Source organism: Ovis canadensis, chromosome 5 (assembly GCF_042477335.2).
Source record: "Ovis canadensis isolate MfBH-ARS-UI-01 breed Bighorn chromosome 5, ARS-UI_OviCan_v2, whole genome shotgun sequence".
NCBI lineage: Eukaryota > Metazoa > Chordata > Mammalia > Artiodactyla > Bovidae > Ovis > Ovis canadensis.
Window position 1 is genome coordinate 70,002,359 of NC_091249.1, and position 15,303 is coordinate 70,017,661.

The 15,303-nt window shown below is 43.8% G+C and overlaps 1 protein-coding gene across 3 annotated transcripts in view; it reads left to right on the forward strand.

The window, feature by feature from the left end:
- SH3RF2 (SH3 domain containing ring finger 2) overlaps positions 1-15,303 on the forward strand; it is a 146,161-nt gene that overhangs the window by 104,885 nt on the left and 25,973 nt on the right. For all 3 annotated transcript variants that reach the window (XM_069592335.1, XM_069592336.1, XM_069592334.1), the window contains exons 6-7: positions 7,050-7,141; positions 8,603-8,773. In XM_069592335.1, coding sequence (XP_069448436.1) covers positions 7,050-7,141; positions 8,603-8,773 — 263 coding nt within the window. The remainder of the gene's footprint in view (positions 1-7,049; positions 7,142-8,602; positions 8,774-15,303) is intronic.

The following is a 15,303-nucleotide window of genomic DNA, read 5'->3' on the forward strand; positions in this document are numbered from 1 at the left end:
GGCTGTCCTTCCTCCCTGGCTTTATCTTGCTCTTACTCCATTCATTCATTCATTTTTGTTTTCACCTTACTGATGGAACCTCTGTCTGATCCCTAGGTATCCACATTTGAGTTTGCCCATTTTCAGGTGGCCCCCTGACATATGAGGAACACTAGCCCACTGTTAGGTTAACCTGTCACCCCTATATCCTTTGCTAATTCCAGCGTTTGGGCTGGGTCAAGCTAAGGTCACTTCCTGCAAGCTAGATAATATAGTCATATTTTTTTTAACAGCTTTATTGAGTTATAGTTACATACAGTAAAGTTCAACGATTTTAAGTATACAGCTCAATGACTTGGCAGATGTTAAACGGCATATGATGACTACTGAAACCGAGGTACAGAATCTTTCTATCACCCTCAAAACTTTCCTTGTGCCCCTTTGCAATGAATCATCTCTCCCCATCCTTGGCTCTTGGCAATTTTTAACCTGTCACTACAGAATACATAGTTTTGTGTGTCCTGCTGCTTTTACTTAGGATGATGTTAAGATTCATCCACATCATTGCATGTATTGCTGAGGGGGTTTCCATTGTGTTTGTACCACAGTTTGTTCATTCACCAGTTGATTGGCATTCGGGTTGTTTTCAGCTTCTGGCTAAAACAAATAAAGTTGCTATGAACATTCCTGTACAGGTCCTTGTGTGGACATAAGTTTGCATTTCTCTTAAGTAAAAACCTGTGAGTAGGATTGCAGTGTGGTAAATATATGTTTTAAGGCTTCCCTGGTGGCTCAGAGGTTAAAGCATCTGCCTGCAATGCAGGAGACCTGGGTTCGATCCCTGGGTCAGGAAGATCCCCTGGAGAAGGAAATGGCAACCCACTCCAGTATTCTTGCCTGGAGAATCCCATGGACAGAGGAGCCTGGTGGGCTACAGTCCACGGGGTCGCAAAGAGTCGGACACGACTGAGCAACTTCACTTCACTTCACTTCACTTTAACAAAAATGGCCAATTCATTGTTCTGTGGCACCCACCAGGAGCAGATAAGAATTCTAGTTGTTCCACATCCTCACTGACACTTGGTATGGTCAGTCTTTTTAATTTCAGCCATTCTCATAGGTGTGTAGTAGTATCTCATGGTTTAAATTTGCATTTTCCTGATTATTGTTGATGTTGAACATTTTTCCATGTGCTTACTAGCCACTTGATATTATCTTGTTTTGTGATGTCCTTTGCCCATTTAAAAAAATTCATGTGACTGCAGCAGGTCTTAGTTGTGGGCATGTAGAGTCTTTGTTGTATCATGCAGAATCTTTCATTGCATCGAATGGACTCTCTGGTTGTGGCACGCCAGCTCAGTAGTTGCAGCCCATGGGCTTAGTTGCTCTGAGGCATGTGGGTCTTAGTTCTCCAACCAGGGATCAAGACCACATTTCTTGCATTGCAAGATGGATTCTTAACCGCTGGACCACCAGGGAAGTCACTTTTGCCCATCTTTTAATTGGGTTGTCTTCTGAATGAGTTATAAGAGTTTCCCCAGTCTTAATCTCCCCTTTCTTCTTCCTTCCTCTGTCCCCCTGGATCTTTCTCTTGCCCCCAAGTGTCTTTGTCCCAGTTTCTGACTCTCTGCCCCACTCTCAGAGCTGTCCACCATCTCCCTCTCTCCCTCCTTCTCCTTCCCCATTTGTATTTTCCCTTCTCCTCCCTGACACCTCAAACTGAAAATCTGGCCTCCCTTCCCATTTCACCTTAGAAAGAAATCCAACACAAACCCAGTGATTTCAGTTCTGGCAGGTTTCCCTGTTTCAATTAGGAGCGAAATACCCATCTCTCCAGCTGAAGACCTAGAGAAGTAAAAGGATAACTTCTTTAGGTGTAATGGAAGGATGGTTTTCTTTGCATTTTGGCATCTTCCTCCTCCCTAAATGATTAATAGTGCTTATGGATGGTAGGACTTTTTACTCAAGCATAACAATGGAAAGTCATAGGTGTTATGTGAAGTTCATCCTGCTTAATCAGTGATCCAGCAGCCTTCACAAACATAAGATTAGTTGTTCACATAACGCGGCTCTCCCTTGGCATATCTCCCAATCCCAGAAGGATTATATCTTGCCCAGTCGCAAGGGAGGAGCAGCCTAACCCAAAGCTGGCAGCTTGTTTGAGGGAACCAGTATGACAATGTTTGATTGCAAAGTTCACAACACTTCATGAAGTACTAGAGACTTTCAGATGGATGACCAAGGAATGGTCTGGGTTTTTTTTTTTTTTTAATAAAATTTTAAAGGTCATATTCCACTTACAGTTATTACAAAATATTGGCTATATCCCCTATGTTGTAAATACATCCTTGTAGACTATCTTATACCCCAATAACTTGTACCTCCCACTCCCCGACCCCTGTATTGTCCCTCCCCACTCTTCACACTGGTAGCCCCAAGTTTGTTCCCTGTATCTGTGAGTCTGCTCTCTCTTTGTTCTATTCACTAGTTTGTTGTATTTTTTAGATTCCACTGTTTGTTGTTGTTGTTAGTCACCAAGTCATGTCCCAACTCTTCAGCAACCCCATAGGCTGTCACCTACCAGGCTCCTCTGTCCATAGGATTTTCCAGGCAACAATACTGGGGTAGGTTGCAATTTCCTTCCCCAGGGGATCTTCCACATCTCCTGTGCTACAGGCAGATTCTTTACCAATGAGAAACCAGGGAAGCCCCCCAAATCTTAAAAATGTATTGATACAAGGAAAAAACAATAGACTAGTGTCCATAATGTGGCATTTTTCTATAAATTAAAAAATAAACAGGTAAAGATATATGATGTTGGTATATGCATACATACATTTTCCCTCCAAAAAAAAAATCACAAGAAAGCAGTAGCAGGGATGAGATTTGGCTAATAGAGTTATACTGGGGAAAGGGTATTAAGTAATATCATGCAGTATTTGTCTTTCTCTTTCTTATTTCACGTAGCATAATGCCCTCCAAGTCCATCCATGTTGCTGCAAATAGCAAAATTCTGTTCTTTTTATGGCTGAGTAATATTCCATTGTGTGTGTATATGTACCATATCTTCATTATCCATTCATCTGTTGATGTACGCTTACATTGCTTCCATATCTTGGCAATTGTAAAATATGCTGCTGTAAGCATCAGGGTGCATGTATCTTTTCAAATTAATGTTTTTGGACATTTTGGACATGCACTCAGGAGTCAAATTTCTGGGTCATTTGGTAGTTCTATTTTTAAATTTTTAAAAATTAAAATTTGAAAAATTTTAAATTTTAAAAATTTAGAAACTTCCATACTGTTTTCCACAGTGGCTTCAGCAGTTTACATTCCCACCAACAGTGTATGAGGGTTTCCTTTTCTTCCTGTTCTCACCAACATTTGTTATTTGTGTTCATTTTGATGATAATCACCCATTCTGGCTGGTATAAGGTGATATGTCCTTGTGGTTTTGATTTGCATTTCCCTAATGATTAGCAGCATTGAGCATCTTTTCATGTGCCGTTTACCATCGCATTTAATGTCGATTCCATTCTTCTGTCCATTTTTAAATCATATCATTTTGGGTTTTTTATGTTGAGTTATGTGGGATATTTATATATGTTGAATATTAATCTCTTACTGGTCACATAATTTACTGATACCTTCTCCCATTCAGTAGGCTGTCTTTTTATTTTGTCAATGGTTACCTTTGCTGTGCAAAAACTTTTTTTAACTATGTCCCACTTGTTTATTTTTGCCTTTATTTCCTTTACTTTAGGAGACAGAGCCAAAAATATTGCTACAATTTATATCAAAGAGTTTTCTGTCTATATTTTACTCTAAGTTTTATCGTATCCAGTGTTACATTTAAGTCTTTAATCCTTTTTGAGTTTATTTTTGAACATGGTATTTGACAATGTTCTAATTTCTTTTACATGTAGCTGTCCAGTTTTCTCAGCATCATTTATTGAAAAGACTGTCTTTTCTCCATTGTATATTCTTGATTCTTTTGTCATAGACTAATTGAATATAAGTACGTAGATTTATTTCTGGGCTCTCAAACCTGTTCCATTGATCTATGTGTCTGTTTTTGTGCCAGTACCATTTTTTTTTACTGTAACTTTCTACTGTAATCTGAGGTCAAGGATTGTCATCCCTCTAGCTCTGTTCTTCTTTCTCAAGATTGTTTTGGCTATTTGGAGTCTTTTGTGTTTCCATACAGATTTTTAAATTATTTTAGGTCTGTAAAAAAAAAAAATTCCTTTGACATTTTGATAGGGATTGCGGTGAATCTGTGGGTTACCTTAGGTAGTGTGGTCATTTTAATAATATTGATTCCCCACCAAGTTGGACTTTTTCCTAAATTTCTTCTTCCGCTCTTTCATTGTTAGCGTATAGAAATGCAGCAGATTCTGTATATGAATTTTGTATCCTGCAACTTTACTACTAGAGCTCTTGATGGGCTCTGAGCTATAGTAGTTTTTCTGGCGGTGTCTTCAGGATTTTCCATGTATAGTGTCATGTCGCCTGCAGACAGTAGCAGTCTCACTTCTTCCTTTCCAATCTGGATTCCTTTTATTTCTTTTTTTCTCTGGTTGCTGTGGCTAGGACTTCCAAAACTGTGTTGAACAGAAGTGGTGAGAATGGACCTCCTTGTCTTATTCCTGACCTTAGAGGAAATACTTTCAGCTTTTCACCATTAAATATGATGCTAGCTGTGGGTTTGTCATATCTGGCCTTTATTATGTTGAGGTATGTTCCTTCTCTGCCTGCTCTCCGGAGAGTTTTTATCATAATGATGTCAAACTTTATAAAAAGCTTTTCGTACATCTATTAAGATAATCATATGGTTTGGGACTTTTTAAAAAGCTTATTAAAATATATTTTATATACAATATCATATTTCACATACCATAAAATACATTTTACATTTAACCCACTTAAGATATATAAATAGAACTATGTAATGTTTCTTGTGTCTTGCTTTTTTCAATCAGCAAAATGTTTTCACAGTTTATCCATGTTATGGCATATATCAATACTTTATTTCTTTTGTGGTTGAATAATATTCCACTGTAAAAGATTATTCCATTGTATAGATATACCATGTTTTCTTTATTCATTCTTCAACCAATAGACATTTAGGTTATTTCCACCTTTTGTCTGTTATAAATAATACTGCTGTAAAATTCACATACAAGTTTTAGTGTGGTTGTATGTTTTCATTTCTCTTGGATGTCAGACTTAGCAAATCATATGGTAACTCTATGAGTTATCTGAGGGGCTGCAAAACTATTTTCCAAAGAGCTGGAACCATTTTACATTTCCACCAACACTGTATGAGGGTTTAGATTTCTCTATACTCTTGCCACAGAGAAGGCAATGGCGCCCCACTCCAGAACTCTTGCCTGGAAAATCCCATGGATGGAGGAGCCTGCTAGGTTGCAGTCCATGGGGTCGCTGAGGGTCAGACACGACTGAGCGACTTCACTTTTACTTTTCATTTTCATGCATTGGAGAAGGGAATGGCAACCCACTCCAGTGTTCTTGCCTGGAGAATCCCAGGGACGGGGGAGCCTGGTGAGCTACCATCTATGGGGTCGCACAGAGTTGGACACGACTGAAGCAACTTAGCAGCAGCAGCATACTCTTGCCAACCCTTCTTACTATCTAACTGGAATGGTTTTCTGATCCTATAACTGAATTGAAACATCACACACACATACACAACCATACATATATTTATACAATCATTGACACACACACAAAACTATTTCCATGCCTTCTTGCACACACCTCTAGGGTTCATAGACATATATATAGAATTCCAGATAGACGTTCACAACCATACATACATATGTCACAATAGCATACATGCTTATCTGACCCACATGCATGAACACAATAAGATATACAATAGACCAGTGCCATCAAACATGTACATACAATTGTCACAGGTTCTGAATAAACATACACACTTGTACATACATACTCAGAAATGGATTCACAACTGCTCAAACACACATTATGCAAATAATAGTTGTACCCACAAAGCACAGTCCTAAAAAGGCACATATATGTAGCTACCATTCCTAAAAGGTAGATAACTGAAGACTGGTTGAATGTGTTTACTCTGGATGGCATGGAAATAGTTGAGATTTCATTAATATTTGGTGTAGTGGGTAGAAAGATGTTTTCATTCACTCATTAAGTTACAAGTAACATATTAAGCATATAAGAAACACAAGATAAACAAGACATAGTCCCTTCCTCATGAACTTGTAGTCTAGTGATGGGGGATGGTCAGTAAATAAACAAGGAAACAATCACAGTCTGTGATATGTGCTGAGAAGAAAATAAGCAAGGTAAGACATTAGATAATAAGAGAAGCCTCGGGATAGTTGGCAGTTTCCAGATGCTTTTAGAATTTTTGCTCCCTCTTTCAGCCTGGAAAAGTGAAGAGGTTGCAGATTCACCATCACTAAGTCACAGGATAAACCGGTGTGTGTGTGTGTGTGTGTGTGTGTGTTAATACTAACATTAGTGAGAGTATGGGCTCAGGACCTGGAGTACCTGGTTTTCAATGTTGGTTCATTCTAGTTGAGTGATTTTTCTCTTTCCCTCAGTTCCTCATCCAAAAATAGGGATAATAATACTTCCTTTAATAAGGATTAAACTAGCTGATACTTATGAAGCACTTAAAACTGCCTGGCGAGTGTTCTCAACATTAGCCGTCATATCATTTTTCGAGAACAGGTTTTCTTAGAGGGAGGCGAGTGCACTAGGAAATGGGTGGAGAGGGGCCGGGGGAACATAAAGAAGAGCCTGACAGTGCTCTGTTGACTGTAAATTGAACGAGCCTTCATCCTAAGCCTTATCTGAGCAGTCTTTTGGAATGTGACCCTGGCATACCACCCCAACAGACCATAAACCAATCCACCACCACTCTGCTCTGCCCACAGCCACAAACCACAGAGAAAAAGACACACGATGGGTGGTGCTGGGCGTGCCTGTTGGCTTTTAGTTGCATTAGAATGCAGCAGCTCTGCTGTGGGTCTGGCTCCTAATGCTTGCTGTTTCTGCAGGTCAGCACCTATCACCCTGCACCTGCCTCCCCAGGACATTCCACGGCCATTGTCAGTCTTCCTGGCTCCCAGCAACACCTCTCAGCTAACATGTGAGTAAAAAAAAAAAAAAAAGAATTCAACCCTCCACTCCTGTTCCTGGCACAGAGCGGTCATCTTTGCCATCCCTCTGTCATCGAGCATCCCCATCCCTAACCATCCCATGCAGAGAAACAACAGCTTCCCTTCCTTTACAATGTCCAAAGGAAACGATGAAAATTACAAATTACCGAACTACATCATCCTGGCTCATTATTTTACAAAAGCAGAAAGAGACTAGATTATGTACCAAAACCCTACAGGGAGATTGGGTACTGAGTGATTTCTGTTGTCTTTCTTTAGATTCACAATGCTTGGTCATCAGTAGATGCTGCTGTATCAGTGAGAAATAAATATAACATTTCAGGAGGGAAAGAAATCTTGCAGATGAGAACATTCTCCTAGCCCCTTTGATAAAACCTTTCAGTGCCTCAAAGTCCTTAGAGCAGTTGTCCCCAACCTCTGGGCTCTAATGCTGATGATCTGAGGTGGAGCTGGTATAATAATGATAGAGATAAAGTGCACAATAAATGTACTTTGTGCACTTGAACGTGTACTTGAATCATCCTAAAACCATCCCACTGGCGCCAAAAAGGTTGGGAACTGCTGCCTTAGCATCTATCCAGCTCGAAGCCAAACACTTTTAATGCCAAATCTGGGAAAGCAAAGTGGGTTATTTTTAATACTTTTAGTTGGGTAATTATTCTCCTTCCAAAGCCTAACTACTCCCCAGGGTCTTTATCCCCCAGCTCATACCTGGATGTTATCTACCCAAGCTACTATGTGGACTTCAGAGTAGAAAGTCATTGCTCCAACCCAAGAACATTTCTACCACGTTTCAAGCCCATCCTCCTCCATCCCACAATGCAGCCAATATTCATTCTACTGTGTGCCGAAACACTGAAATTAACCCTTGCCTCCCACTACCCCAGGTCCATCTCCTGCCTACATTAAGCTAGCATCTTGTGAGTCAGACACGTCACTACCCTCAGGAGAGGGAATGGATCAGAGAGGCTTCTATGCTGACCCCTTGGTTCCCTGAACCTTGATGGCTGTGACCACTGTCTTGAGGGTACTCTAAGCAGTGTGAACAAACATCCTATATAAAACCATCACTTTCAGGCTTTCGACCCAACTCTGCCACTGATTCCTGGCCACCAACTCCTTTCTCTATTCTCAGCCAGTTTCCCCAATGTCAAAATACTGATGTGACCTCAGTGAGTGACCTGGAGCTTCAGAGTACTCTATGCAGGAGGGAAGAGATGGAGAGGGCAGGGATTTGGGGCCCTCCACTGCAACTGCAATAAGATTCCACCATTTCTATCTGCCTTACATAGTGAGGTTTCAATTCTTAAAAGATGTTTGGTGCTAACCACTGGGCCATGGACTCTGAGCTTTCCTCTCCTTTTAACCCTTTGCTGGTTCCATCAGGCACACTCACCGGCGTCCTTCACCAGTTCCCTGTGTTTCCCCAGGTTCGTAGCTCTGCACGCCTACTCAGCCCATGGACCTGATGAACTGGACCTACAGAAGGGAGAGGGTGTCAGGGTCCTGGGCAAGTACCAGGACGGCTGGCTCAGGGGCGTCTCCTTGGTGACCGGGCGAGTCGGCATCTTCCCCAACAACTATGTCATCCCCATTCTCAGGTGCGTCCTCTCCAATCTCAGGAACCAGAGGGTTGGATCATCTAGGCCAGAGTCCATCTCTGAGTGGAATGGCTGAAAGACTCAATCCTTTCAGAGCGTGGGCCAAGAAACAATTTTTGCTTCACTATCCTCCTAATGGTTAATTTAAAAAAAAAAAAGTAAAATAGTTATCTTTTAAATAGCTCTTCACATTTTACAAGTATTGATACTTTTGCATCTTTTAACTCTTTGGCTATGCTCGAGTCGGACACAACTGAGCGACTTCACTTTCACTTTTCACTTTCATGCATTGGAGAAGGAAACGGCAACCCACTCCAGTGTTCTTGCCTGGAGAATCCCACGGACAGGGGAGCCTGGTGGGCTGCCATCTATGGGGTCACACAGAGTCGGACACGCCTGAAGTGACTTAGCAGCAGCAGCAGCAGCATGCTCGAGTATCCCAGTAGGTGGGTGTTATTTTACAGATGATGAAGGTGATGTGCAGTTAACCAGCCTGCTCAGGAACTAGACTTCAGTTCTACTGTACAACCCCCACAAATCACACTTCACTGTCTTCACCCAGACACTCCATAATCATAGAACAATGGGAAAGCCCAAAGATCAGAAGACCTCTGGGAGCACCTTAGGAGACTTCCCAGGATGTGGTGCCATTAGGCAAGGTTTTCGTAACTCAGACCACTACCCATACATCCAACCCCCCACTCATGTGCTAGTTACCCTGCAGGTCTTCTTTCCAAACAGCTTTCCCAACCTTTTTCATTCTCTGGCACATTCATCAGTTGCACTGCTGCACAGTTTGTTCAGCCACCTCATACAACCACAAGTACACACAGGCCCCCAAAACTGTGGCTCCTCCTATATGTCCAGGTGCTACCTCTACCCCCTGTAAGTCCAGGCAAAGCCTATCACAAGGTACCAAGCCCCTTACCACACATAAACACTACCTTTATGACATACCAGAGAGTCATAACTCCAAGGAAAGGGATAATCCCATTGTTCTCTATGGGGGTTAGAGCAGGAGTCATATGTGGCCAGTTTGGGGGACCTTCCTGTAGGTGGGCAGTGTATCCAGAGGAGGGCTGCAATGGTGAGGAAATAGAAGCTACATCACTGGATAAACCTAGAAAGACACTAGGATTGTTTGAGTGCAGAAGACAAGGGTCAGAGAGACCATAATAGACTGTGTAGATCAGGAAGCAGGCTTGTTCCCTCAGGGGACAGTGAACCAGTGAATACAACTTAGAAGATTCTGGTTCAATAAAAGACTGCACTTGCTTTTATTGAGGTGGCGGATCCCCTTTCTAGATAGAATACAGGCAAAGTGTGGGTACCAATAGATCCAGGCAAAAAGATTTCTTTGCATGCCAGAAAGTTGGAATAGAAGGTCATAGTTACTCCCTTCGGTGGTTTTTGGAATTTGTTAGAAATTTGCAAAATCCCCAAAGGCAAACTAAGGATGCCTATAACTGATGCTTTAATCCATTTAGTCAGTAAATATATACTGAGCACAGTAGGTTAGGCACCCTTCTAGATACTGGAGAAACACCAGTGAACAAAATACACAGAAATCTCTGCCCACTGGAGCTTATACTCTGGTGGGATGGACAGAAAGGACGTGTAAGGAATATAAGTGGTGTGCTGATGATAAGGTCTAAGGAGAAAAAATCAGTCAGGAAAGGGGGATAGAATTTATGTAGGGGTGACTACAATGTTAATAGTCTGGTCGGGGGTGGGCTGGCTGAGTGGTGAGAAGGAAAAACAGAGGAGTGCGGGAAGCGTATTCCAGGCCCAGGGAACAGCGAGGACAGATCAAAGGCCCTGGGGAAGGAGCACCCTGACCTGAAGCCGAGGGGCTGGATTAGGGAAGGGAGGGGGCTCCTACAAGATGAGGCCAGAGTGGTGACAGGGATTCAGATTCAGAATTTGCTCAGTCATAATGAGGAATGTGACTTCAACCATGTTATAGGGCTTGGAGCAGAAGCGTGACATGATCTAACTTGCATTGTAATCAGAACCCCTCTGGTTGCTGGGTTGAGAGTAAACTGTAGACAGGAAAGGTGGAAGCAGAGAGACTGGTTAAGCGGATATGGTAAGAATCCGGGGGTCGGGGTTGGGGGAGCTAGGGCGGGAAGGGGGGCGGTGTTGACGGTGAAATGAACAAAGGTGCTGGCTGTGGAGGGAGGGAGGGGGCAGTGGTTAGATTTTGGTTTATTCTAAAGGTAGAAACAATAGGGTTTTCTGACAAATCCAATTCTGGGTATAAAAAGAGAGGATTCAAAGTGAATCCTGAGTAACTGAAGACAAGGTTGCCTTTTACTGAGATGGAGTTGAAATCCAAAAGAGGAACAAACAGGTTTTGAGGTGTTAGTGAGGGGAAGCAAAAGCCTGGTTTGCAGCACATTGTCTCAGATGCCTTAGTATTCCTAGTAGATGGTTGCGTCTATACACATCTAGCATTTAAGAAAGAAGTCTAGGCTTAAGATGAAAGCCCAAAGACTAGATGAAATCATCGAGGTAAGATCCGTTGTGGTGGAGAGAATGACAGTGAGCCGGGAGCTCAGTTCCTCAAGGAAACAGGGAAAGTGATGTCTGCAACAAGGCAGAGTAGGAGATGGTAGTCTGTTCTTGTGAGTCCAAGCTGGGAAGTCTTGAGGAGAGTGGGAGGATAGTTCAGAAGTGACAGAGAAGAGCAAAGACCTACCTTAACACATGAATAGTCTTCCCTGGAAGAAACTATCGTGAACTCTCTAGGGCCATCTCTACTACTCTAGTGGGGCATTTGCATCAGGCCTTAGCCTAAAGTCCTGATTATTCCATAAAAAAACCATTAAAGTAAGAGTCACTGTATAATTCATCATCCAAACTAGGACATTTTTGAGATAGAAGAGGGACACTACCAGGAGTGCAGGTGTAAACTGAGACTCTCCCTGGAAAATCTGGACTTAAGGTCACCCTAACTAGAATGCACATGGGACCCTGTTCCAATGTAGTTCAAGGCTCCAGCTTCCCATTCTCTCCTTGGCTTTTCTCCAAGGTAGATCTATTCTTGGGCAAATGATGAGCTTCTGGACTCACTCTATCCGAGGTGGCAGTGTGTCCGATGGTGGATAGATGTTCAGCAGCACCGTAGGTGGCCATGAGTCCCTCCCCACCCCTGGCTCATAGAAACCTGATTATGTGCATATATTGAGATGCTGCTGATGCTGATGGGTGTGTTTCCTTCCAGGAAATCAGCATTTCCAGAAAGGAAAGTCACTGTCACAGTATAATCTCCTTAGGGCTATTAGTTGACACCAGATCAATGCTTTCTCTGTGTGTATGTTTCCTCTGACAGCCTCCCAGATGCAGAGAAAGTTTCCATCCCCAAAACCTTGGATGCAGATGACATGCTCAATTTGTCTATCTAGGGGCAGTTCACCCTTGTTCTTAACAACCCTTCCCACTGTGGGAGGCTTGGTTCCTCCCAGTTCTCAGGGCTAAATGAGGCCAACCTTTGTAAGCGGAGTTTCTGCTACTGAGTGGGTTGGACTACATGTGCGAGGCCACTTTCTGCTCTTTGGTTCTGTGTGAGTGAGAGGTTCCCCCCCACTTTCATTGTGTGTTTGCAGGGATGGCTCTGCACTACCTCCAGCCCCCATGGTGTACAGGACTGCCTTTTCTAAGACAGCCAGACCTCCAAGGTGTGAGGTGCCCCCTGAGATTTGAACCTTTGCTCTTAATCAGCATCATCTCCTAATGCACTGAGCCAGACAGAGTCTGGGGATCAACTGAGAGACCAGAGTTGACTAAAATGCCAGGGTTTCGATTTATGGTTCAGCAAGTGAGCCTTTTAATTACCGAAAGAGGAGAGGCTGCTGGGGTGTGTGAAGCTCCAGCACTCTGCTAGAGGGTAACGCCAGCCTGTCCAGCTATGCTGACCACACCTAGATCTCTGCCACCACGACCTATTTCCCAGATCCCAGAGATAGCCCGTGGGTCGTGGTGGTACACAACACTTGTCATGTTTTCATTCAGGCCCTTCGTAGCAGCACCTACATGTTTTGGGGTTTCCTCCTCCACACCCAGTCTCAATGGAGGCATGTTTCCTCCCATTTTAGAGGCTGCAGAAATCAGCCCCTCCCCATTCCTTCTCCTCCTCTTCACTCTCCCTCTTCCCTCCCCATCCTCCCCAACTTCCTCCGCTCATCACCACAGCTGAGGGACAGGCTTAGCCTCTCAGAACTTGGAAATGGGAACAAGGAAGGAACAAGGGAGGAAAGTACATGGGCCAAGTTGAAGACCGTTCATGGCAAGCACTCAAGCAGCAGCCCCTGATCAGACACTCCCCACCTCAGACTCCTACCTCCCACTCTCAGCAGCCTCCCTAGGATCCTGTTTCCACGCTCTTTCCACTCCTTTCTGTCCTCCCAATAAACACCTTTCTGCCCAGTAAGCCAGGATATTTCTCTTTCAGGCAGCCTTCACCAGACTCATATGCCATCCCATTGCCTAAGGGGTAGAGAAAAGTGACAGGTGGGCCACCACTCACTGTCCTTTAACTTGCTACACAGAACTGTATAAAGACTGTCACCGTGCAAGCTTTTGCCTTACCAAGAGGCTACTGCCAGTACTGAGCAGGGTAGAGGGCACGTGTGTCAGGCCCCTTTCATGTACTGCGCAAGTTCTTAAGGGCTTATATCTAAGGTAGAAAGGGGGACACACTCAAAGCAGTACAGTGGGGCAAATCAGAGGCAACACGCTCACCTCCCCCTTAAACCCAGAATGCCTTTCAGTCTTTCCATCTAGAAAACAGGGATCATAATGTCTGCAGATCTCGGGTGTCATGGGGATTAATGAATACATGTTAGCACAGCATTTTGATGTTAGAAGAACATGCTGGGTAAGTGCTGAGTGTTTTTTTTGTTTGTTTTTTTCTGGCTGTGCTGGGTCTCTGAGTCTTCTTCATTGCTACTTGGGCTTTTTTCTTGTTGCAGTCAGCAGGAGCCACTCTCTAGTTGTGGCGCATGGGCTTCGCATTGCAGTGGCCTCTCTGTGCTTCGCATTGCAAAGCACAGGCTCTAGGGTGCTCAGGCTTTAGTCGTTGCAGCTCCTGGGCTCCAGAGCACTGGTTCAGCAGTTGTGGCACTTGGGCTCAGTTGTTCCCTCGTGGACCAGGGATCAAACCCATGTCTCTTGCACTGGCAGGCAGATTTGTTGCCCCTGAGCCACCAGGGAAGCCCATGTTGATCTTTTTGCCAAAAAACATAGAGGGGTTCAGTGTTGGGAAGGGGACTTGAAATTTAGGAGTTTCTGGAATCCAGCCTCATCTGGGCCCAGAAAAATGAGGTTGCACCTCAGTCTATAAACAGTTGTCCAAAGAAAGGACTAGTCAAATAAGCCTGGCTCAGGCCTCATTAACTTTTCTGTACTTGCTGCCGCTGCCACTGCCAACCATTTTGGAACCTGTCTTCCCTGTTGCTGGTCCATTTTGCAGCATCCTACACTTTGAGGTCTTTGTTTAAAACACAGGCAGGTGCAGACACTGCCACGAAAGCCAGCGCTGGGGAGTGCTCTCGGCCCAGCCCTCATCTCCAGAATGCAGTCTGAGCTCGGACTGGTGGCCAGCCCACTCCACTTCCCTGACTGCATCCCCAGAGACCAGAGGAAAATGAAAGCTGTGGACAGAAACCCCCTCACCACAAGCATCTGTCCCCAGGGCATGTGGCTGCATATGCTTCGTGGGCAGAGCTGGCCACATTAAGTGGTGCCTTTCCCATCTTGTGCAACACTGGTGGCTCATTATTAAACTACATACAATTTTTTAAGCAAAAGAGGGAGAGAAAAAGGAGAAATAAGAGGAAATTACCTAAAGAGAAACCTGGAGGCATTGACAGGGAGGAAACTACAGGGGGACATCTTTGTGCCAGGACCTTGGTTGAGTTGGTTACCTCCAGGGAATTAGCAGAGGTTACTGAATCAACAGAGTGACAAGGTGATTGAAGAGCTACTCCACTGGGGCTCTGATGTTGGGGTAGGATGGGACGAGGACAAGAGGAGCGTGTAAAGTGACAGCCATTCCCCACGGGGTTCAGGGAGCTGCAGGCTGGAAAGCGATGGGCAAGAGATTGCTGTTTTCAAAATTTAAATACTATTCTTAAAAATTAGAGCCTAAGGCTGAAGGATTAGGTTTTGTGGAGGCATGTGTAGGGCCTATCAGCTCCTTTGGTTTCTTTATTTCAAGCAGGATACAGGGTTTTCCAAATGATGAATGCTCTGACTAGCCAGAAGGTAGTGTAGCTCAGTGATAAGAGTGTGGGTGACAAGGGCCAGCCTGGACCTGGGTTCAAATCTCAACTACCAGTAAATCTACATTTTTTTTAATCTACAAAGCAGTAGTATTTATAGTTGCTAACTCAGAAGGCTGCTGTGAAGGACGCATGAGATAATGTGGGCAAAGGACTTGGCCAATGCCAGACATACAGTGAAAGTGAAAGTATTAGTCACTCAGTCATGTCCGACTCTTTGTAACCCCATGGACTCCCCGTGAAGCC